The sequence below is a fragment of the Numenius arquata genome, chromosome Z (genome assembly GCF_964106895.1).
Source record: "Numenius arquata chromosome Z, bNumArq3.hap1.1, whole genome shotgun sequence".
NCBI classification, from domain to species: Eukaryota; Metazoa; Chordata; class Aves; order Charadriiformes; family Scolopacidae; genus Numenius; species Numenius arquata.
Window position 1 is genome coordinate 10,360,807 of NC_133616.1, and position 23,443 is coordinate 10,384,249.

Here is a 23,443-nt window from a genome sequence, read left to right on the forward strand (position 1 = left end):
ACCACACAGACACACTTACACACACACATACACATAGGGAACCCCACTGCAGCCTGAGGCACACACACACACACACACACAGAGACATAGAGGGAACCCCACTTCAGTCTGGGGCACACACAGACACACTCACACATACACAGGGAACCCCACTGCAGCCTGGGGCACACACACACACTCTCACACTCAACCCCCCCTCCCCTCGCCAAACACACACATACTCCCACGTTCACAGACCCTCTCACCTTCATACCCACCCACAGGGCCCCTCTGGCCGAACCGGCAGACCTAGGGTCCTCTGCAGGGGACTCGTATTCCCCCCGCCCCATGTCCCTATCTTGCCCCCGCCATGTCCCTGCCCCGAGGCCGGGCCCGGGGCGGGCAGCGCCGCTGCAGCACCCTGGACAGCGCCCGCGCCGCTGGGTCCGGGGGCTCCGGGCGGGGGCTGTCCCCGGGGGGCTGGGGGTGTCCCCAGGGGCGCCCTCTGACACAGGAGGCTCTGTCCCCTTGGGTACCAGGGACCTGGCTTCATGGGTCCCAGGGGTGGGCCTGTCCTCATGGCTGCCGTTGTCGGGGGTGTCTGTCCCCACGGGAGCCCCCTGTACCTCTTCATATGCATGGGTGGCTGCATGCGTGTGCAAGGGCATGTGCATGTTTAAGCATGTGTGTTCCGCACACATATGGGCGACTGTGACTGTGTGTGAGTGTGCATGCTTTGGTGCATGCCACTGAGTTTCTGCGAGGGAGCACAAGCTGTGGTGACCAAGCTGTCTGCATGTCTCCATGCTTTCCCATGTGCTCCCATATACGCACCCATGAGCACCCATACTCATGTGTGTGCCTGTGTCTCCCTTTCAGCTCCAGCTGAGTCACCTGTGCCCTCCGTGGGCACTGCCCAGGTGTCAGGCTGGGTCAGCACTGCTTGCATCTTGCCTGGTGCAACCTGAACAGCCCCACAGCCATGCTCCTTGCCTGGCACAGGCAGCCTGATGAGGTCCCCCACCCATGGGTGAGCTGCCACTGGGCAGCTTGTGGGGCCAAGCAGCCCTACGAATGGGCTGGCATGGCTGGATTTGGTGCCAAACCTAATCCAGCCCATTCTTGAGGGTTCTGGTGAGTTTAGGGCAACTGTTTGCACCCCAGAGCCAGAAACTGAGGCAACCCTGTGCTGGAGGCAAAGGTGAGGCTGGCTGTGAAACCTCAGGCACTATAGTTGCCACCCCAGGGTATCACAGGCTGTGGGGATGTACTGCAACCCCAAACTGTTCCCAGTCCGGGCACTAGAGCTTGGCAGGTGACACCATATAACACATACCACCCTCCACACCGGTTTGGTTCAGCAGTTCATTTCCTTTAATAGATACACATAGTGGCATGGCCGCGGTGGGAGTGCCGGGGGAGCCCAGTGGTACCAAGCCCTGGTCCCCCGCGCTGAGGTAGAGGTGAGCGTTGCTCCATGCTCGCCTGCTTTGGCACCCAGGGGTGCGAGCGGGTGGGGGAGGCGCCCACCCAGCCCCAACGAGGTAGTTTGGAGTGCCCGGTGTGGTGCTCTCCATCTCTCTGCCCCCCCTGGCTGAGGACCCCGTCATCCAGGCGGTATTTGGTGTGTGTGTGGGCACTGCTCGGCCCCCTGCCTTGCCCCCACCAACAAGCTGCTCCCAGTGCAGAAGCCCCACCCCAATATTAAGACACCATCCCCACCCCATCCCAATTAGCTCCATCCCTACCAGTCCCACCGCTTTCCCCAGTATCCACCCCCCAGGTTGACTCCCCTGAGTTGAGGACCTGGGGGGCTGAGATGCCACCACCCTGGGGGCTCCCAGGACCCTAGGGGTGTCTCAGGGTGGGGGCAGTGAGCCCAAGCAGCATGGAAGAGCTGTGTCGGGGGGTTGCAGTGGGTAGGGGGTGTCAGTATACAGGGGATGCAGTGTGTAGGGGCTACAGTTTATAGGGGCTGCAGTGTATAGGAACTGCAGTGTTTGCACTGCGGGTGTGCACAGGTGATGTAATGTGGGCACAAAGGGTGTGTACAGGGGATGCAGTGTGTGCACTGGGGGTGTCTATAGGGGATGCAGTGTGTAGGGGATGCAGTGTCTATAGGGGATGCAGTATCTAAGAGATGCAGTGTGCGCATTGACTGTGGCAATTGTGTGCAATGATTGGCATTCCTCAGGGGTCGGTACTGGGACTGGTGCGGCCCTGAGGAGAAGGGCTTGGAGGTGCTGAATGATAAGAAACTCAACATGACCCAGCAATGTTCGCTCACAGCCCAGAAAGCCAACTGCATTCTGGGCTCCATTAAAAGAAGAGTGGCCAGCAGGACAAGGGAGGTAATTCTGCTCCTCTACTCTGCTCTGGTGAGACCCTACCTGGAGTATTTCATCCAGCTCTGGAGCCCCCAATATAAGGACATGGACCTGTTGGAGCAGGTCCAGAGGAGGGCCACGAAGATGATCAGAGGGATGGAAGGCTTCTCCAATGCAGGCGGGCTGAGAGAGTTGGGGTTATTCAGCCTGGAGAAGAGAAAGCTCCAGGGAGACTTTTAGCAGCCTTCCAATATGTAGAGGGGGCCTACAGGAAAGATGGGGAGGGACTCTTTACCAGGGAATGTAGTGATAGGACGAGGGGTAACAGTTTTAAACTGAAAGAGGGGAGATTTAGATCAGATATTAGGAAGAAATTTTTTACTGTGAGGGTGGTGAGACACTGGAACAGGTTGCCCAGGGGAGTTGAAGATGCCCCATCCCTGGAGATGTTCAAGGCCAGGCTTGATGGGTCTTTGAGCAACCTGGTCACCATAGGAGGTGTCCCTGCCCATGGCAGAGGGGTTGGAACTCGATGATCTTTAAGGTCCCTTCCAACTCTAACCATTCTATGATTCTATGATTCTGCGTGGAGGACCCAGTGCATGCACTGAGGTGTGTATAGGGGCTGCAGTGCAAGCACTGAGGTGGGTGTAGGGGCCACAGTGTATGCTTCCGGGTGTCTATAGGGGCTGCAGTGTGTAGGGGATGCAGCATGCGGGGTTGGCAGGAGCTGTATGGGGCGGGGCGGGGGGGGGGAGGGTGTCACCTGGGGGCAGCACCTGGGAAGGACAGTGCGTGTGTCGGAGGGCACACGTGGGGAAGGAGTCCCACACACGGGGGTAAGGGATAAAAGGGGCCACGTGGCTGCTCACAGCCTTGCACGGACACAGCTCAGTATTGAAGCAAGAGGCACCTTTGGGTCCCCCCATCCCATCTTGCTGGCTCAGCTGGGTCACACAGCTGAGCCCCCCAGGCCCTGGGGATCCCCAATTGCTTTCAGGGTTGGGGGGGGCATATCCCCTACGGTGAGGAGCTGGCAGGAGTGTGGCTGTGCGAGGGGGCTGGGACCAGTGGGTTTGGGGCGGGCACGGGGTTTGGCCGGCTCTGGGTGCTTCCTCCACCTGCTGCTGGAGGGACTGGGGGCCGGCGGGCGAACAGGACGCCTGGGGAGCAAGAGAAAGGGGGTTAGGGCAAGGCTAGGATTGGGGGCTCTGCTAGCCTAGCCCCCAGCACCCAGGTCAGAGAGTGGGGACTAGCACTCCTGGTGGCTCCAGCCCCACCTGGGGTTGTCCTCTCCATCACACCTGGTGCCTCCCCAGCCCAGCCATCCCTGCCCTGAGTGGGGCAGCACCCAGAGTGGCCCAGGACCATTTGGCTGACAGGCCAGTGTGCTGATACCAGCCAACCCCAACACCCATCCAGAGACCCTCTGGGCAAACCACCATTGGGTGACCCCAAATCCAGTCCCTGTCTGCAGGATCCTGTGGTTGGGGGATGACCCTAGGTGCCTTTTTGCACTTCTCAGCCTGAGTCCCTCCATCTGTCCATCTGTCCATCCGTCCATCCATCCATCCATCCATCCCCCACTTTGGCCCTTCATTGCTAGCTCCTGCTGGGGGACAATTTCCAGCCTCGCTGACCCCCTCCTTCTCCTGCCCCCTCTCCCCAGGCCCTGCCACTTCATTACGATGGATTTTATAGTAAAGACATCAGATTGAAGGAAGGACTTGCTGGCCAGGCAGTGGCTATAAGTTATTGGATTTCCCGGACGCAATTACACGGGCCAAGCGGCCCTTCTATTTACCTGTGTAGACAACTCCATTTATTTCTATTGACATGTTGATACTGCTAATGCCGTTGGTGGACAGGTTCAATGCAGTCTCCTGTCTGTCATCTGGGGAAAGGAAATACCAATATGAGCATTAAGAGAAACAGAAACAAGAACCTGCCCGAGAGAGAGAAGCCGGGTTCCGGCCTCTCTGGGCATCCATGCTCCTTTCTGGTCACTGCTACTCCTTCCTGGGATGCCAGGGGATGGGGTGACCCAAGCTGAGGTGTTGCATCCTGCTACCTCGGTTGGAGATCTTGACGTTCATGGGGAACTGGGAGGCCACGGCCAGGAGGTTGTGCTGCAGTGCATGTTGCACCAGCCGCTGCTGCTCCTCCACCGTCAGGGCCACTTTCTTCTCTGGGGGCTCCCCCGTCTCCAGCTTCTCCCGTAGCTGCTCCAGCACTGCTGCTTGTGAGGCAGCTGCTGCTTGGGCCGCTGCGAGGTGGTGGCCGGCCAGTCCGACTGGGATAGCGATGCGTCCCGGCACTGCTGCTGCCAGCACGCCATCCTCTGCAACGACCGAAAGAGCTCAGCACATCCCCCCATCACCACCCCATCTCATCATCCTCAGCCGGTGCCACCTCCATCCCAGTAGCATGGGCATCTCGGCTTGGTCCTCATCCAAACCCAGGAGAAATAAACCTTTCTCAGTTTCAGAGAGGGACTAAAAGAACAAAATTGTTCCTATTTTCCCCAAGCAAAAAGGGCAAGAGCAGAGAGGGAACATCCCCGTTGCCAGAGTAGCGTCCACCCCAGGGGAGAGATGCCTGCCACAGGGCAGACGTGGTCCTCACCCACCTTTCTTCACAGCATGCACTTGGCTGAGCTGGTTGCAGCTGTGTGTGGAGATGCTAAGAGCTGGCAGAGGCATTTTGGGGGAGCCCAGCAGGGTTGGGGTGCCGGCCGGTGAGTAGTTGAAGAGCGCCGTGCCAAAAGTCTGCCTCCGTCCCTCCCGACGGTTGCTGTCGATGGCGGCTTGGAGCTCCCCGGGAGAGCTGAGTGCCCGCTTCTCACATTCATAGGGATACAGGTACTTCATGTATCTGCTCAGGGAGAGGGCCAGGATGAGTCCCAGCATCACCCGCCTCCCGGCCAGCCAGCCCTGTGCTGAGCGGGAACCAGGGTGGGGACGGCACCTGGGAAGGGGCAGAGCCCTCCATCCCCCTTTGGGGCACTGCAAGCAGTACCCTGGTGGGGGCTCAGGAACATCCAAGCCAGTGGGTGGCCCCCCCACCCGCTGCCATTGACAGGCACTCACTGCGTGCGGAGGGTGAAGGCAGCACTGGTGATGGAGGTAGGTAGGTTGAGACCCTTGGTGATCTCCCGCCAAATCTTCTTGTTGATGACTTCGACCAGGCCACCCTTGTCCGTCACCAGTCGGTACAGTGTGTACAGGTCCAGCACCTGCTTGGCCATGATGGGGATGCGGTTCACGGGCGTCCCTTCCAGCCGCACACAGAGGGGGAAAGAAAAGGGAGTGGGATGAGCCCAGGGGGACTCTCACTCCTTGGGGACAATGTCTCCACCTTGTACCCACCACCACTGCAGGTACCAGCTGCCCCCCGAGTGGAAGACACATCTTTCTGTGCCCAGTTGAGCACTCATGGGCACGGGGGGTGCAGGCAGGACCCCCAGGTGCCTGGGAGAGTGGTGCCATGCCTGTGGGTGGGACAGATCCTGGCACAGGGTCCCTATTGATGGAGCTGTTGGTGGTGCCCAGTATACTCTCAGTTGGGATGTGGGGGCATGGTGGGACAGACAAAGGGCTTCCTCCAGAGCTCCTTAGAGTGGGTCATCCCCCCACAACTCTTAGAGCTCCCTATAGAGCATCTTCCTCCTACATCTCTCAGAGCATCCTAGAAGGACTCTTTCTGTAACCCCCTTTCAGAGCCCCAAAAAGAGCCCTACCTCCACCGAAACTTTAAAGAAGGACTCACCCTGTAACCCTCTCTGAAGGGGGACTCCCCCCATAACCCTTCTGGAGGAACTCACCCTAAAACATCCCAATGGAGGGGTTCTCTCTCTTAAAAATCACCCGCAGAGACCCATAGAGAGGGACATCCCCATGAACCCCCAGAGAGACCCCCCATCCCACAGATCCTCCCAGCAGCCCTTGACTGCTTAAAGGCCTTCAGTGCCTCCCCACAAAGAGACCTGACCCCAAATCCCCTTCCAGTGCCGCCAGTAAGGACCCTGACCTGTGCCCCCCCCAGCATCACCTCCACACCAAGGCCATGGGGCAAGGGAGCATGGGGTCACCAGGGATTTGTGAACCCAGCATGGGCCAGCATGATCCCAGCAGCCACCAGCTCTGTTTAAAGCCCCCCTCCACACTTTTCCAGGACACCCAAATAGCCCCAGAGCTTTGCTCTGCCCCATGGCACCTCAGGGCAATGGTCCGGGCAGTGGTTGGAAGCTGCAGCAGGGCAGAAGAGGGATGAGCATCCCATCCCATCTCATCTTGTCCTGTCCCATCCCACCCATATTTATTCCTCCTGCGGGGTGGTGGGGCACAGGCGCTATCGGAAAGCCATCCATTTGGCCGGGGGAGGCTGTCACGGCTGCGCTTCGCACCTCAAACAAAGCCGTCACTCACCGCCATCCTCCAGCATCCCTAATTTATGGCCCCGATATCGGCTCAGCTTCTTCACATAAGCCTGAAAAATGAGCTCTTTTTATTCCTTTACTGAGTTCATTTAACTTTTTTTTTTTTTTTGTGTCTGTGTTGTTCGCCTGGTCAGGAAGGGGGAGAGGAGTTTATCCTCCTGGGAAAAAGGCAGAGATATCGACTCGATATCTGCTGGCAGTTGCTTGCCAGCCCTGCCCGGGAGCTGCTGGCACTGGCCCCATCTCCTCAGAGGGGTCTGATTCTAGGGCTCCCCATCACCCCAATATACCAATGACTTTGTGGGGTCTCAGCCTCTGATCGATGTCCCACGGACTTCTTTTCTCTTCCCCCCCACTTAAGCTGTGGCGGCTAATGAAAGTGGCTTGCCATTAATCTTGGGGCTGCATGGGGAGGGCAACCGGTGCCCATCCTGCTGACAAAGGGACCTGTCTGCATCCCAGCAGAGTGATGGCCCCAGCCCTGGCCAGGGTGAACGGCACAAAAGCCTGGGGAGGTGAGGCAGCCATTGTGGCGCTGCAATTAGCTCCTTGATTAATTAATGGCCCCGTGTTATCAGCAGAGCCCTTGGCTTGGTAGGGGAACAGGGGGCTCCTGGACCCCGAGCGAGCAAAAGCAGAAATAGTGGCCCTACAACCCAGCTCACCACTTTGGAGACTGCCACGGAGGCTGGGGCATGCAAATGACATGCCTCACTGCCTGCACGCCATGTCATCCCTGCTCCCCCAGATCCCTTCCAGCAGTCACCCCCACCTGCCGCTGGGCCTGAGTCTCCCTGCCCCGTGCCACAGGGTCCCCAGTGTTTCCCCCAGTGGGGCTGTCCCCAGCCCTGCTAATTTTCCGCCTCACTGACAAATGCCCTGACAGACAGGCGGGCACACACAGCCCCTTTCTTTAGGACTCACTTCAGGGGCATCAATCCACCTCGGGGACACAGCCCAGGGGTTGCAGCCCCTGCCCACGCACCTCTGGGTGCCCCAGCAGCACCCACGCTGGATCACGAGGCGCTGCTTCTCAGCCAGATCCCGAAGGCCCCCACAACGCTGTCCCTGCCCCGCAGCCCCCTGCCCCCTTTCCCTTTGCTACTCGGCTCCAAAATCCCCCACTCCTCCAACAGGCGCACTCACATCTGCATTTGCATACCCACACCCACAACACCCACACTCGTACACCCAGACCTGCACACCTGCCTGCCCTCCCCGGGCAGATGCCACCCTTTCAGAGGAGGCATGGGATGGAGTGGACAGGAGCGGGACACCCGGACACAGAGGGATGAGGAGCAGCGTTGGCAGGGAAGCATCGGGCTCCCTCCCTCCTCCCTGCACCACCAGGCGTTTGCTTAATTAGCCCCGGCCCCAATGGCGAGGGAGTTAATTAGCTCTGGAAAGAGAGATAATGAAGCCGTGGAACAGCCCATGAATCTTGCAGCTGATGGATGGCGGGGGGCTGAGGCAGTGCTGATGCTCCTGCTCGTTCCCCACAGCCCCGCACCAGGGACAGGGGGACCAAGGGACACCCATGGGACAGCACCCAGTCCCCCAAACTGCCTCCAGATGGGCTCTGGCGTGAGCCCCAAGGCCATACCAGCCCCCAGCAGCACAGCCCTGGGTGAAACGAGTTTGTGGAGTCTCAGCCCAACCTGAAAGTCGATCACTGCCACCCCACAGGCAGGTGGGCACCTTCACCACCCTTCCTACAGGCATGGCCTGGGGGCAACTGTCCCTTTCTGCCCACCCTCGCCCCACACGCAGCCAGCCCTGCTGCTCCTGCACCCCCCCTAGCCTTCCCCCATTAATTAGCTCGGCATTAACCTCTGCCTGGGGTTTACTGGCTATTGAGCGGTATGTTCATTAATCCACACACCGGCAAAAGGCTCTAATTAATACGGCCGGCCACACGCCCGCGCTCGGCAACTTTTAATTGTTGCAGGCCAGGCTGGGGAGGGCGAAGGTTAAAGCATTTATCGAGTCCCCAGGAGCCGGCTCGGCCCCCCATGCCGATAGCAAAGATTTCCGATGCGGCCGGGCCGGCTGGTGAGCCCTTAACCCCTGGGCGGCCGGTGCTGCCTGGACCACTGATCCCACTCCTGCAGCATCACGGGCATCAGCGGTGCGGGTAACGGGCACCCTCACCGGGCACTGCTAATGGGGAGCGCTGATGGGCATCGCTAATAGGCGTTGCTAATGGGCACCGCCAAGGGCATCCCCACCAGGCACCTCTAAAAGGCCCTGGAAACAGGCAGTGCTAATGGGCATCATGAATGGGTTTTGCTAAGGGTTGTCAGCAAGGGGTATGCTAATGGGCACCCCCACCGGGCACTGCTAGCGGGCATCGGCAATGGGCATCACCACCAGCCACATATTGGGGGTCTCAGGGGAGCTGCTGTGGCCAGCAGGCATCCCATGGTGGGCTCAGCCCGGGGCAATGGGGGCAAATCTGCTGTGTGAGTTTATGTGTGTGTGTGTAGGAGATAGTGGTGAGAAGCCTCACAGGACATGCCTGGGGGGCTTGTAGAGACCCGCAGCAGCTTGGTGCCTTAGTGGACCACGCTGTGAGCCCCGCCAGGCGGCTGGGGCAGCAGTGCCAGCAGCGCCCACCCCAACCACCCACCTTTACCTCTCTTCTGCATGAAACCGAAGAGGTCGTCCAGGAACTCCTTGCGTTTTGGGTCCTCGTCCAGTTCATAAAGCTGGGGGCAGGAGAGAGAGGGGTCAGTGCTACGGGCACACATGGGAGCAGGAGATAGAGGGGAGACAGTGCCAGAGGCAGGACCCTGCCTGTGCCAGGACCCAGCACCACCCCTGGCCTCATCTGCCCACTCTGCCAGCAATGGGAGGTTCTCTCTGCCCCATGGACAAGACCCCCTGGTGCACCCTCCATGCTGGTAGTGCTGGGCTCTCCCCATGCCTGGGGGCTGGCGTGGGCTCTCCAGACTCCACTATTTTGACCCTTGCTGCAGAGATGCTGCATCTGTGCCTCAGCTTCCCTGGCCCTCACCTCCATAGGTGGAGGGATGAGAGTGTTTCAGCCTAGGAAGATGATGCCAATGTAGGTGGGGCAGCAGCAAATCCCAGGGATGCTCAGCCCTGTTCTGACTCAGCGGCCTCCCAGCACTGCCCAGTGCCAGTATTCAACAGGTCATAGCATAGTGACATCCTCATCTGCAGGGAGATGCATCCACCCACGCATCCACCAGTCCTGGGGCAGGGCGAGCTGGCATGACCACGGCAGCACCCAGTGCCAGAGCTGCCCCCCTTGACCAGGGTGACAGGGCTATTGTCGACCTTAATAGCACAGCCTGAGACACGTCACTGTGAGACAGGGCCTGATCGATGGCCAAGGACAGCGTGAAGCACCTCTGCAAAGGGACACACTGCCAAATCCTCCTCCCTCAGCAGGGCATGGGGACCCCAAAGCCATCTCCCCTGGCCGGGCATGGGAAACCCAAAGCCATTTTCCTTGGCTGTGCACTTGGACCAGGGTGTGAGCACGGCACTGACACATCCCTGCAAGGCACAAGGACTTCCCACAGTGGGTGTGTGAGTGCAGAAACAGATATCCGTGCACTGTGTGCAAGTGCACGAGTAGAAAACAGCGGGTGCAGCACCGTGTGTGCCCCAACACTGTCCCTTGTGTGTCCCAGCAAGTTTGTGGGTGCACTGGCACACGTGCAAGCCGGTGGCAGTGCACGTGGTTGCACAGATGCACACGTATGGTGGTGAGGATACTTCTGTGTGTTGGACGGATGCAGGTACGGATGGCACGGACACGGGTCCCTGGGCAGAGCTGAGGGGATGGCAGTGGGAGGCGAGCGCAGCCCTGACACCAGGGACACGAAGTGCCGGCTCCCTGTGAAAGCCAGGGCTCGCCTGATTCCAGCACAGCGCCTGGGTGACCATGACAAATTGGAGCCCACCAGATCGATGGCCCAGCAGTAAAAGTCAGAGCACATGAAGGAAAAATTAGCACCAATCGAAGGCGCTATAGACACCAATTCCTCCCAGCGAGCCTGGTAAGAATTTAAAGGCATTGAAAAGAAACAAAACTCAGCAGTCCAGAATGGATTTCCAAAACATATACAAAGAAATGCAAGCTGGAAAACAAAGTCAGGCACAAAATAGAGTCGTTTAAAAAACAATTGTGCTGGGAAAGGCCGTTAAAAACCAATAGAAAGGGAGCACACACACCCCCCCTTCCACAGAGCACATCATTCACGGGGCAGATAAAGAGAGCTGGGCTGCAGGGATGGGGGGGATGCAGGGATGTGATGGGGACACAAGAATGCAGAGATATGGGGACGCAGGGACAGGGGAATGTAGGGATGTGAGGATGCAGGGACTTGGGGGACATGGAGATGTGGGGATGCAGGGATGGGGGGACATGGAGACACACAGGGATATGGGGATGCAGGGACTTGGGGGACATGGAGATGTGCGGATGCAGGGATGGGGGGACATGGGGACACATGGATGCAGGGATGCTCCTACAGACCCCTCACAGTTCCCATCACTGGACAGACACAACTAACGCAGTCCTCATCTAACCCCTGGCTGCCAGCTGCCTGTCCCTTGTCTAACAGACGGGTGCTACCACCTGTCCCTAACCCTCACTACCAGTGCTACTGCCCATCTCCCACTGCACCCATGGGTGCTGACTGCCCAGCTCCAAGATGCTCCATGGTGCTCTATCTGTCCCTGCCCCTTCCTTACCCTCTGGGCACCACTTACCCATCCCCTCTTTGCAGCAGGGTGCCCTTGGGGTGCCAGCACCTTGTCCCTCCCCTCCACCATGGTGCTACCTGCCCCGCTCTGCGCCCGCTCTCCATCGCCTGCCCCTTCCCAGGAGCTCCTCAAGCCATCGATTCCAGTAACTAGGTCAGGCTTGGAGCTGAGCTCCAGGGGGGCTGCTTTGATTTCTGCCCTGGGAAGGCTGTGTGAGCCAGGCGTTGCCTGCGTTCCCCTGCCTGTCCCTGCCTGCAGCACAGCTCCAACTCCCACCGCTCCACACCAAACCCTTTTCCACCCCCTGCGATCTCCTGGCTTGTCAAAGCAGGAGCAAACCCCCCCCATACCAGCAACTGCTGACCATCCCACCACCTTCCCGGAAGGCCAACCCATCTTGAGCAGCACCCACAGCTCCACTGGACCCCTGGGTGCTGCTCACACTTCTGCTCCCACCAGGGCAGGCAGGATCCCACCCGGTGTGTGCCACCACTGCCTCTGAGCCCCTGAAACAGGTGTAACCTCCCAGTGTTAGGATCTATTTTTTGACCATTTATTAACCTCTAACCTTTTATCTGTGGGGCACCCAGATGCAAAAACACATTACATCAAACGGGGAGCAAAGGTCAGCTTTTAAGTGGAGATGACAGTGGAGCCGAGTAACGGGGGATGCATCGAGCGCCCCATGAGATTTGGGGGTGCTCAGGGTGGAGAGGAGGTGGTTTTGGGGGTATTCTTGCTGACAGGGGGCAAGCTGGGTCCCAGCCAAGGCTGGCAATGGGATCCAGGTGCCACAGGTTCACAGGTGTGCCATGGGGTGGCATGGGTGGTGGTCTCCTACAGCCTCCAGGCATGGAGGGGCCCACAGACACCCTGAGGACTCTTACCTGAGGAAGGAGCCAGCTCCATCCCCTACCCAGGGCGCCTGGCCCTGACATTCACCCTCTCCCTCCTGCAGGGTGGGCACTGGGGTCCCCTCCCGCCTCACTTGGGGACTGACTGTCTAAGTGGCAGATCACACCCGCCCAGGGTGATAAACAGTCACACACATCTTGTGTGGGTGTACACAACCCCACATGGGCTGACACAACCCCACATGGGTGTGCACAACATTGTGTGGGTACACACGACCCCACATGAGTGTGCACAACCCCTCATGGGCATGCACAACTCCACACAAGCACATGCACAACCCTGTGCATGCACACACACATCTGCCCCAGGGGCACACACAAGCTTGTGTGGGCACGTACAACCCTGCACAAGCATGCACAACCCTGCATCGGTGTGAACCACCCCTGCACGGGCACACAGAACATCAGGTGAGAGTGCATAGCCCGGTACACACACACAACCTGCACAGGCACAAATCTCTGCACAGGCATACATACAACTGCGTCCGGACATGCACAGCCTCCTATGGGCAGGAACAGCCCCAGGGGGGCAGGCACAATCCCAGGTGAGAACGCACAGCCTTTCGTTGGCACACACCCCAGATGTGCACACACAACCCCCGATATGCACACACAACTCCAGATGAGCACGCACTATCCCAGACGGGCATGCACTACCCCAAAATGGGCACTCACAACCCCAGATGGGCATTCATAACCCCAGATGGGCACACACAGCCCCAGACGGAAGCACACAACTCCATATGGGCACACACAGCCCCATATGGGTGTGCACAGTGCCCCAGATGGGCATGCACAGCCCCATACAGGCATGCACAGCTCCAGACAGGCCTCCCTCCCCTGGCTGGACACCCCCACACCCCGCAGAGGCACACACTGCCCCAGTGCATCCCCCCACCCTGCCCCTCGGAGCAGCCAGACCGGCCTTGCCCGGGGACAGTTGTGCAATGTGAGCAGCGGCTCCTGCTTGCGGTGACCTATGAGCAAGGACCCTTTTAATCGTGTTTGTATTGATATAATTAGTAACTCATTTAACGCCATCGATGTAACTATATTCCTCTATAAACAGAAGTATTAAACTGTCAAGCCCAGGGATCGATACCCCACTGGTGCGCAGCGCAGCTCTGCTCTGCTGACCTTGGGGACCCCCATCCATGGTCCTTGGCTCCCCCAAATGTTGTGGCAACCCCAGCCCTCCCACCCCCCCACCTCTGTCCAGCACCATCACTCGGGTGCTGGTGCAAGGCCAGAGTGGGGTATCCTTGTCCCCAACCCACCCTGGATGCAGCTTCGGGGACCCCGCTCCCTCCCGTCATCCCATTGCCATGGCGACGTCTTTATTCCTTAAGGGATGGGGATAACGGGGCTTGTCGGGCAGGTTAAAGGTCAGTGGGTCGAACATGGTTTATTAAAGGGATGTGAATAGACCTTGTGCCTCCCCCTCCTCCTCACCGCAATTAAATAACATCATTAGCACCTCTCACTGAGCCGGGAGATGCCACTGCCAGAGCTGAGGGGACTTGTAGGTCTGGAGTTGGGGTCTCTGGCGCCCCTTAGCCCAGCTGATCCCTTGGACAGAGGAAGGATGCAGTGAGGTGCTAAGCCACCCCCAGGCATATCCAGGCTGCCCTGCCTCAGCAAGTCACCCCCATGGACCTCCCCAGGGCCCTGCTGCCAAAGCAAACAACAGCAGCAGGACCCCCTGCAGCCCCTGCTCAGCTGCCACCTCCTGCTGGCAGCGAGGGCTCAGATCGGCAACCAGGATTTAATCCACTTAATACGAGTCATATTGATCCCAGACCCTGCTCGGCTCCCTCCTGCCAACCCCTTCCCCCCCCACACACACCCCGAGCCTCTTAATATGCACTGCATTGATTAGCCGCACTGCTAATTTTTCCATCTGGCCGCTGTTCACGCAGGGAGCTCAGGCGATGCTCATCCCCATGCACCCCTCCAAGCTTCCTGGGGTGCAGCTGCACGTCATGGGTGGCCAAACACTGACAGGCTATTCTGGTGTCCTTGCACCCCTCCGGAGCATCCCTGTCATCTCTGAGCCAGGGGTCCCTGCCTCCTTCCCCAGGGAGATGGTGCACGGCCAGGCACTCAGAAACTGGGGCGTCCCTCCCGTTGTGTCCTGATGGTATAGGGGGGACAGGAAAGCCATCAGCTCCTCAGTTTACGCTGCAGGCTTTCAGCCACAGGAACTGGCTATTCCCATTTGATGCACAGCCCTGTGCACCCCAAGGCGCAGGGACCCCAACAGTGTCCACAGTCAGAACTGCCCCAGTGTCCCCCCAGCTATGGGGCACATATAAAAGAGCCAAGGGCTTGCAAGCTTCCCCCACCCCATCCACATTGTCAGAGCTGGGGGGCAGTTCACTCCCCGCCGGGCACAAACCACCCCCTGACCTTGCAAGCCAACACTGGCCTCCTCCACCAGTTGTTAATAAGTTAATGGTTACGGGATGGCTTTGCCCAGACTCCGGCTGCATTCTGAGGCACTGCCGTCTCTTAGTCGGCAGGGGGGAGAGGGGCTGCACCCCTGACCCCACACCACCGATGGGCTCTGAGGTGCTCACTCACCCTAACATCCCCAGCCTCAGCGGTCACCCCAGCAGTATGGCCGGACACCCCCATCCAGAGCCCTCTCCCAGGGCTGCGGCTCCCCCCTCAAAGCCTTTCATCATGCTTAATATTTAACGGTGCTTTATAGAGCAGGCAGGTTTAATCAGCGCTGATAATGCGGCGGATCCAGCAGGTCATTTAAACCCCGCTCCCCGCATCGGCGGGTGCCGCCGCTCCCAGGAGGGCTGCCTGCTGCAAACATTAACCCGGCTCCGTGCAAGGTGAGGGACTGTTTGCTGGCAGCACTGGCCTTGGGACGGCAGCCCCCCGACCCACTGCCCCATCCCGGGGTGAAGGGGGGCGCTCGCAGGGTCCCCAGCCTCCTCCTCAACCCATTTTACAGGAGGGGAAACTGAGGCACGGGGAGCTGGCATGGCTCCCCCCAGGGTTGGAGCTGGAGGAAATGTGCTGAGTGGTGGCACCGTGGGCACGGTCTGTGGCCCCGACCCGCCGTCCTGCATCCGTCTGTCTGGGGGCTGTAACGCGGGGGTGTGGGGGGGGGCATCTCGGCTCCCGGTCAGCGCGCGTCCCCCACGCTCGGCCCCTTGTTACTCGTTCATGGCTGAGCAGGCAGGGAGTCAATGAGGGGATTTGTTCGGGTTAACCTCCCTGACCCGCCGGCGCTTGCCACGCTGCCGCCTCCCCCTCCATCCTTCCTTTCCTTTCTATCCCTGCATCCCGCTCCATCCCTGCCCTCCACCCCTCCACCCCCACCCCCCCTCCTTTCCTTTTCCTTTATCCCTCCCGGGGTGACCGGAGCCGGGGGACACCCCTCTAGTGCTGGCACCACCCCAGGTGTTCCCCAAGACACACGCACACCCACTATACGTACATAGGTGTGCATATGGGGCTTGTACACATGGGGCATGGACCCCTATGGGGGTAGGTGAGCATGGGGGTGCACACCTGGGGGGGCTGTGCACACTCCTGGGAACTGCGTTAGGTGCTCGGTGACCCTCCCATCACTTCCAGCTCCACCCCCCTCCTCTGGCCACTTTGAAACGATGGTGGGGGAGGAAGGGCTGGTGGCACCCCACCCCGACGGAGACCCTGGCCCATGCCATCGCTGCCAGAAGAGCAGAAAGGGCATCTGGTGCTGGTGCTCACTCCCACCCCACCACCGGACAGGGGATCCAGGGTGGAGCTGCTGCAAGTTGCAGCCCACAGCGGGGAAACATCGCCCCGCCGACGTGGGCATCCCCGGTGCGTGCCCTGTGCACCAGGGGACAGGTCTCTACAGCCCCCATGTACAATGCTCGGCACACTTGCCCTGTGCACACTCACACAGCCAGCGCCCCCCCCACCCCCCTCACCCAGCCCCCAAGTTTGCTCTGCACACGCACACATTGTGTGCACACTCTCCTTGCACACACTCACCTCCAGGCACGCTCTCCTTGGGCAAGCACCCGCCCTGTTCACATTCACACAGCCCCTATACGTGCTCTCCCTCTGCACACACAACCCCCCTATGCACGCTCATGCATCCCCCTACACACTCTCCCTGTGCACACCTACCCCGTGCACACCCACACACCCCCTATAACCCACTCGGCTTTTGCACACACATTCTGTGCACACCCACACATCCCCTATACACTCTCTCTATGCACACACAATCCCCCGTGCACATTCATCCATCCCCTTTATACTCTCTCCCTGTGCACACCCCCACCACCTATGCACACTCACACACCCCCTATACCCACTCTCCTTTTCCACACACCTTCTGTGCACACCCACACATCCCCTATATGCTCCCCCTGTGCACACATACACACCTGCTGTGCACACTCACACGTCCCCTATGCACTCCCCCCATGCACACACATGCATCCTGTGCAAACTCACGCAACCCCTATAAACACTTTCTCTGCACAACCACACACATCTTGGGCATGCTCATGCATTTTCTATACATGTCCCCCTCGTGCACATACACTCACCCCCTACATATGCTGTCCCCTGTGCATGTTCCGCCGTGCACACCTGAGCTCACTGCCACACACACCCCCCCCTCCAGCAGCAAACCCCCATGGGCACCCCAGTGGGACCAGATCCCACCTCCCTGATGCAGCCCTGCCCAGCCTGCTGCCTGCACAGGGGATTTACCTCCATTATTAACCCAATTAGTGGATTAGCAGAGGCCCAAGTTCGTGAGGGCAGGGGGTGTGCATCCCCCCCAAACTCCCCACTCACGTCCGATTGCAGGGCAGCAGCCATGGAGGGGCTCCTGCCAGCACTCCTCTCCTGCCTGCAGCACCTTTATTCTCACACCCTTGATTAGTTTTTACACCTCCTCTTTGAAGCCCCCGATCCCAAGCCCTCGGGACCCCCCTCCCCCTGGCTGGGAGATGGTGTTGCAGCAGTCGCCAAGGCTTTCAGCATCCCCCGGACTGCAGTAGGGCTGGGAAGGGCCCTGGGGGGGAACAGGGGGCTGGCATCCACCAGGACTGCTCAGCAATGGGGCAAGGAGGAGGTGCAGGGTGGGTTTTGGAGGGGCACTCAGCCCCCAAACCCTGCCCCAACACCCATGGGTCCATGTGGCTCCATACATGGAGACACTGGTCCATGCATGTGCAGGAGTGCCCATACATGCTGGGACACTACACGTCCCTATACATACACATGGGTGTGTTCAGATACACGTGGGCATACCATATGCATGTGGGCACACACACGGTGCCATATGCTCCCCTACACACACACACATATGGGTCCATACATACCTGGGCACTCATATAGATCCACAAACACATACCAGCCCTCAGACGGGTTCATAGACACTTGGGCTCTTATATGGGTCCTTACACACGTAGGGTCTCCCAGGGATCCCTACACATGTGGGCACTCGTACTCCCCACATACAGACAAGTCAGCACTCACACGGGTTCAGACTCCCACAGGCGTACCCCTACACTTATATGGGCATTTATATGGATCCAAAGACTCATGCTGGTCCATGTGCACACATACATGCAGAACACCTCCACACGCACTTCCACCCATGCCCCAGCAGCCCCCCACTACTGCCCTGTGCCCCCCACACTTGTGCCAGAGCTACCGGAGCTGCTGCCGCCGGGGACTAGCGTGCTGACCCTTGCCACCTCCTGGTTGCAGGTGGTCCCGGCTCCAGGGCACAGCTCTGCCCACAGGTTTGCCATCGAGAAGCCTCCAGGCAGCCGCGGCCAGGAGCAAACACCACGTACATTTGTGTCCTCCCCCGCTGCAGTGTAACCAGAGACCCTCTAATTTATCCCCGGGAGCCCTGCGGTTGTTATTGCTGCACCTGGGTTGAAGATGTGCTGGAGGCAGGGGCTGGGGCAGGGAGACCACATGCCTCTCCCTGGGATCCCCCTCCTGAGCTGCCTCTTTCTCTCCAACCCTGCAGGTGAAAGCAATGGGGACAGAGGCACCTGCCACCCCATTTTGGGATGACCCCGAGGAACGGGAAGGGGAACTGATGGACCAGGATGTACATGGTAGGGAGGACTGCAGCCAACTCGTAGCACTTTCCTCCAGGCTTTGAGACATGAGCACATCCATTCATGGCCAGTGAGTCCCCCCAAAGTGCATGGAAAGGGTAGGCGGGTGCAAGAGGTGACTATTGGCAGCAGGGACAGATGTGGCAGGAGCAGCACGACGGCAAGAGGAGGAATGGCCACACCAGGGATGGCTGTGGATGACAGCACACAGCTGCTGGCAAAGCAAGCAATCCCCAATTAACTGCTGAGGCTACCAGACACCCGAGAGTCCCCAAAGGGCCATCCAGTACTGACACCCCCCCAGCTGCTCCCAGGCAGGGAGGAAGGAGCTTTGGGAGGTCCTGATCCCCTCAACCACAACCAGATGGATCTGAATGAGCTGCTGGGCTCCTGGCAGGGAGGGCATCCTCCTGCCAGCAAGCACTCCACTGTCAGAGAGCCGGGCACAAAACTCAGATGTCTGAGTCCCTCCTGCTGGTGGCCTTCCCACGGTGCCACCTCCGAAAAGAGCTGGGAGATGGAGAGGGAAGCCCTGGCATTGCTCTTCCATCGCTTGGAGGAAACCAGGGCACCTGTCTCCATGTTTATGCATGGCCCCCCAGGGGCAGAAGCTGAATTCACGGGGCTGAGCTGGCACCAGCAATGCCAGGCTCTTCCCAGCGCCCTCCAAGTCAAATGCAAATCCAGTGATGCAGCATCACAACTTGTGATGTGGCATCCCTGTCCCCAGGAAAGGGGAGGGGCTCATGGGTAGTGCATGGTCAGACACTGCTCATTGCCCCCCACCCCGGGGCTGGGGCTGCCTCACAGTGCTGGATGCTGGAGATCTCCCAGACCTTTGCCCAGGTTTCTAACCATGTGTCCTTATCAAGTGTACATAGACTGGCGCCGTGGACTGATGCAAGAGGCAGGGGTGAGGGGGTCTCACAACCCCATAACATCAGAGTGGCCCTCCCACATCAGAGCAAAGGTCCCACCAGAGCCCCCCGAACTGGCACCCTGGGAAATGTATAAAACCGGGGCAAACACATGGGAAACACTCCCCTGGGTGAAGGAGCTTTTGCCTCTTTAACCCTCAATGGGTTTCTCCACCGCAACCTCATCCTCTGCTCCCATTTTTAGCACCACGGTGCTGCACAAACTCCCCCCCAACAGCTGGTCCCGCACCCCCCTCCTACCTCATCCCCATCAGGGCCCTCTCGTCGTTTCAGAGAGCCGGGGAAATGGCTCCTTGCCCACCCTCCACAAACCAGCCTGGATTTGGTGGTCCCTGTTCACTTAGCTGTCCTCACCACCCAGGAGGATGACAGCAAGGACAGACCCGGAGATCTGTCCTAGGTGATACCAGCAGTGGCATGCTGGTATGGGGCAGCTTCAAGCAAGGGATCACAGTGGGAAAGACAGTCCAGCCACCACAGGGTCTCTCCCCAGCTCCAGGACCCCCATGCCCACACTGCCAGTGCCCGGGCACCTTGTGAGCAGGCACATGCTGTCCTTCATGTCCTTCACAGCATCACAGCCCAGCCCCTGGGAAACCTCCGAAAGCCGGATCACCACGGCCACCCTCCCCATTCAGCCCGTGCCGAGAGCGGAGAACCTGTTCCCCAGGCTGGGCAAGGCACAGCCCTGCAGCTTGGGGATGGCCCTGGGGGGGGAGATGACACGTCCCTCCCAGGGAGGGGCACGTCCCCTCCTGGGTGATCACAGGGGAGGGACAGGGGTGACAGCCACCCTGCAGACCCAGGGGCAAGCCTGCACTGCAGCCTGCCCCAAACTGTCACCCCAAACAGGGCAGCACCACCCAGAGCAGGTCTGGTCCCAGTAACTGCTTTCCCCTCTCCCTTTCTCATCCCATGTAAGCTACCCAAAGGAAATCAGTCCCCTTGTCCCTGTGCGCCCAGAGGCACTGAACATAAGGGACATCCCACTGTACCACGGGCTGGTTGGGACATGCCACCAGGTGGGAAACTCATGTGTGGGTCTCTGGAGCATCACCTTTCCAATCAGGGTTGGAGAAAAAAAAACAGAGCAAGCAAGGAATGAGCCAGCTCTCACCCTGGGAAGCGGTGGCAGAATTTATCCCCCCACACCGACCTCCCCTGCCATCCACCTCCCAGTATTCACTCCGCGCTGCTGGCTCTGCTCCTGCTGCGCATGGGGAGCCCCAGCCAGGGGCAGGGCGTGAGGCTGAAGGACAAGAAATGCCGGGGATGCTTTCTCTGTGTAAAGCCTCCCCAGGCCTGGGAGGGAGGAGCCGCTTCCCACCTCCCGGCTGACCCCGGGAACCGGACAGTCAGCCTTTTTTCTGCACAGCAGGGTGTAACGTAACACTTCCCGGACGAGATATTCGGCCTATGCAGCTCACCCACCCCAGCCATCCCTGGGTTGCTTTCGAGGCAGCATCCAGTGCTGGCAGCCTCCCTGGGCATGGCTGCGGGGCACACGCTGCCTGCGCCCTGCCTGCACCTATACCTGCTATCTCACAGGCAGGCATCCAGGGGGTTGAGCCCTAGCCCCTCTGAATAACGCCACGTTGTGTGATCTCCAAACAGAAAACGCAGCAGCATGGCCTCGTGGCACCCAAAAGTAAGGTCCCTGCTGCTGTCCCCATCCCCTCCTGCCAGAGCCACTGTGGATGAGCCAGTAAGTCCCCTCATTGCACTGTTTCCTGACCAGTGCCACCCTTTAAGACCACACACCAGCTGTACGGGGGACATCTCTGCCCACTCCGTCTCCTCACCACATACCGCCTGTCACCCAGCCTGCTACCAGTGTCACCCCTCTCTCCCCCCACAATGAAGCTGAGCACACAGGGAGCACAGACCTGACATGGCACTGTGCAGTTCCACACACACTCACACTCACACCCATGCAGGGAGCGGGACCCGCTGCGTGCAAACCAGGGCATGCACAACCCAGCACAGATGGGAACCACACATGTTAAATACAGAAAAGCCTTTCCTCCACCCTATATACAAGCCCCAGGAGCCCTGCCCCTGCGCCAGATCTCCCTGGCACAGGGGTCTCCCCACATGCCCACCAGGAATGAGGTGACAGGATCGACGTGCTGCTCCCTCCAGCCAATGTAGGAAATCAATGAGCCGCATTGACCAGCTGTAATACACCCTAGCCCTCGCAGAGACACAGGGGAGCTTGGCTTGTGGCCTGCTGGCTCCTTGGGGTGACCATGCACTGGATCCCTCACCCTTGTCCATCCCCACAAAACCTCTGTGGACAGGGATCACCCCATTTTGCCCATCACACCTGGGATGCAGTCTGCATGGGTGAGGACAGGCAGAGGGAGGTACCCGGACACTGGGCACCCTGTCATGCTGCAGGGCCTGGGGACAGGCATAGGGAACATGGGGGAGGTGGGGGACATGAGGCAGGAGTGGGATGGTGGCAGGGACATGGGGAGTACATGAGGATGCCTGTTGGGGTGGGACAGGGTTCAGGGACAAGGGGCATTCAGATGGTATCCATTTGGGGCAGGATGGGGTGCGGGGTTGCACTGACTGTGCTTGCCCGGGATGTGGTTTGGGAGCAATGTGGGGCAGACTGGGAGCTCCCATTTAGGGTGGCACGGCAATAATGGGAGTACTGGGAATGTGTGCTTGGCGTGGGACTGGGATGGGTCTTGGGGCAGTGGGGTTCCCCATTTAGGGTTGGTTGCAGACAGCATTTGGGGTCAGTGGGGGACATAAGCAGCAACCATTTAGGCAGGGCTGAAGCCCGACTTTGGGGGCCGTGGGGTGACACTGGGGATGCTGGCCTGGAGCGGCCGGTGATGGTGCCGGTGTGCTGGTGCGGCAGATGCCTCCTACCTGCTTGAACTGCTCCTCGTAGGTCCACTCGTGGTGCGGGGGGGGCGGCGGGTCGCGGGTCTCCCCTTCTTCCTCCTCCTCCTCCTCGTCTTCCTCCTCCTCCTCTTCTTCCTCCTCCCCCGCGGTGGCGGGCGGCGGGCGCGGGCCGGGGGCCGGGCGGCGGCGGGGAGCGGCGGGCGGTGGCCCGGGGCCGGGGCCGGGCTCGGCCGGGGTCCGTCGGGAAGCGCCGTCGGGGCCGCGGGCCAGGCGGGCCGCCTGCTGCCGCTGCAGGCTCTCCATCACCGCCGCCAAGCGCAGCCCCCCCGCCGCCCCCGGCCCCCGCGGCGGGGCGGCCGGCTGCGGGCACAGGGCACGGCCTCAGCGCCGCCGCCGCCGCCGGAGGAGGAGGAGGAAGGAGGGGAAGAAGCACCCCTCACCCCACCCGCTCTTTCCCCAGCTCCCGCGGGCCCTGCCCAAAAGTTGGCCGCGGAGCCGCCGCGGCACCGGGCGCGGCACCCGCTGCCGGAGGGGCTGCCTCTCCCGCCGGGACCACCCGGCACCTTCCCCGCTCCCACCCGGCTCCCCGTCCTACCGGGGACCCGGGGCCTCCGGGACCTCATCCCCGCCCGTCCGGGGGGACGCCCTCCCCGCTCCCACCGGGGCAGGTCCGACCCGGGACGCCCGTCGCTGTCTTGCGGGGAGCCCCCCTCCTCGGTCTGCTGGGGACCGTGTCCCTGCTGAGACCCCCCGCTCCGGTCGCACCGGGGACAGCATCTTAGCGCGAACCCCCTCCCCGGTTTCACCGGGGGCCTCCGCCCCGACGGTCCCACCGAGGACCGTCTCCCGCCGAGCCCCCTCCCGCCCCGGCCCCGCCGAGGACCCCGTCCCGGTACCGCCGGAGATCTCTCCATCGGTCCCACCGGGCGCCCTGTCTTCCCGGGACCCTCCTCCCCGCTCCCACCGGGGACCCCCATCCGGCTCCCTGTCCGACCCTGTCCCACTGGAGGTGCCCCCCACCCCGCTCCCACCGTGCGCCCCCGCGCTACCGGGGCCCCTCCGCCCCGTCCCGTCGCGGTGCGGCCGCGCCGGCCCTCACCAGGGCGGGTTTGGCCGCCAGGCTGGGGTTTTCCACCAT

At 60.3% G+C, this 23,443-nt stretch overlaps 1 protein-coding gene across 1 annotated transcript; it reads right to left on the minus strand.

Annotated features, from left to right (window-relative positions):
* Positions 1-3,326: 3,326 nt before the first annotated feature.
* On the minus strand, positions 3,327-23,443 carry ARID3C (AT-rich interaction domain 3C). Its single transcript, XM_074166598.1, has 8 exons — positions 23,405-23,443; positions 22,330-22,665; positions 9,374-9,452; positions 5,396-5,579; positions 4,936-5,180; positions 4,378-4,647; positions 4,111-4,200; positions 3,327-3,469 (listed from the first exon to the last, which is right to left on the minus strand). Exons 1-8 carry the CDS (start codon positions 23,441-23,443, stop codon positions 3,327-3,329), a joined length of 1,386 nt encoding a protein of 461 aa, XP_074022699.1.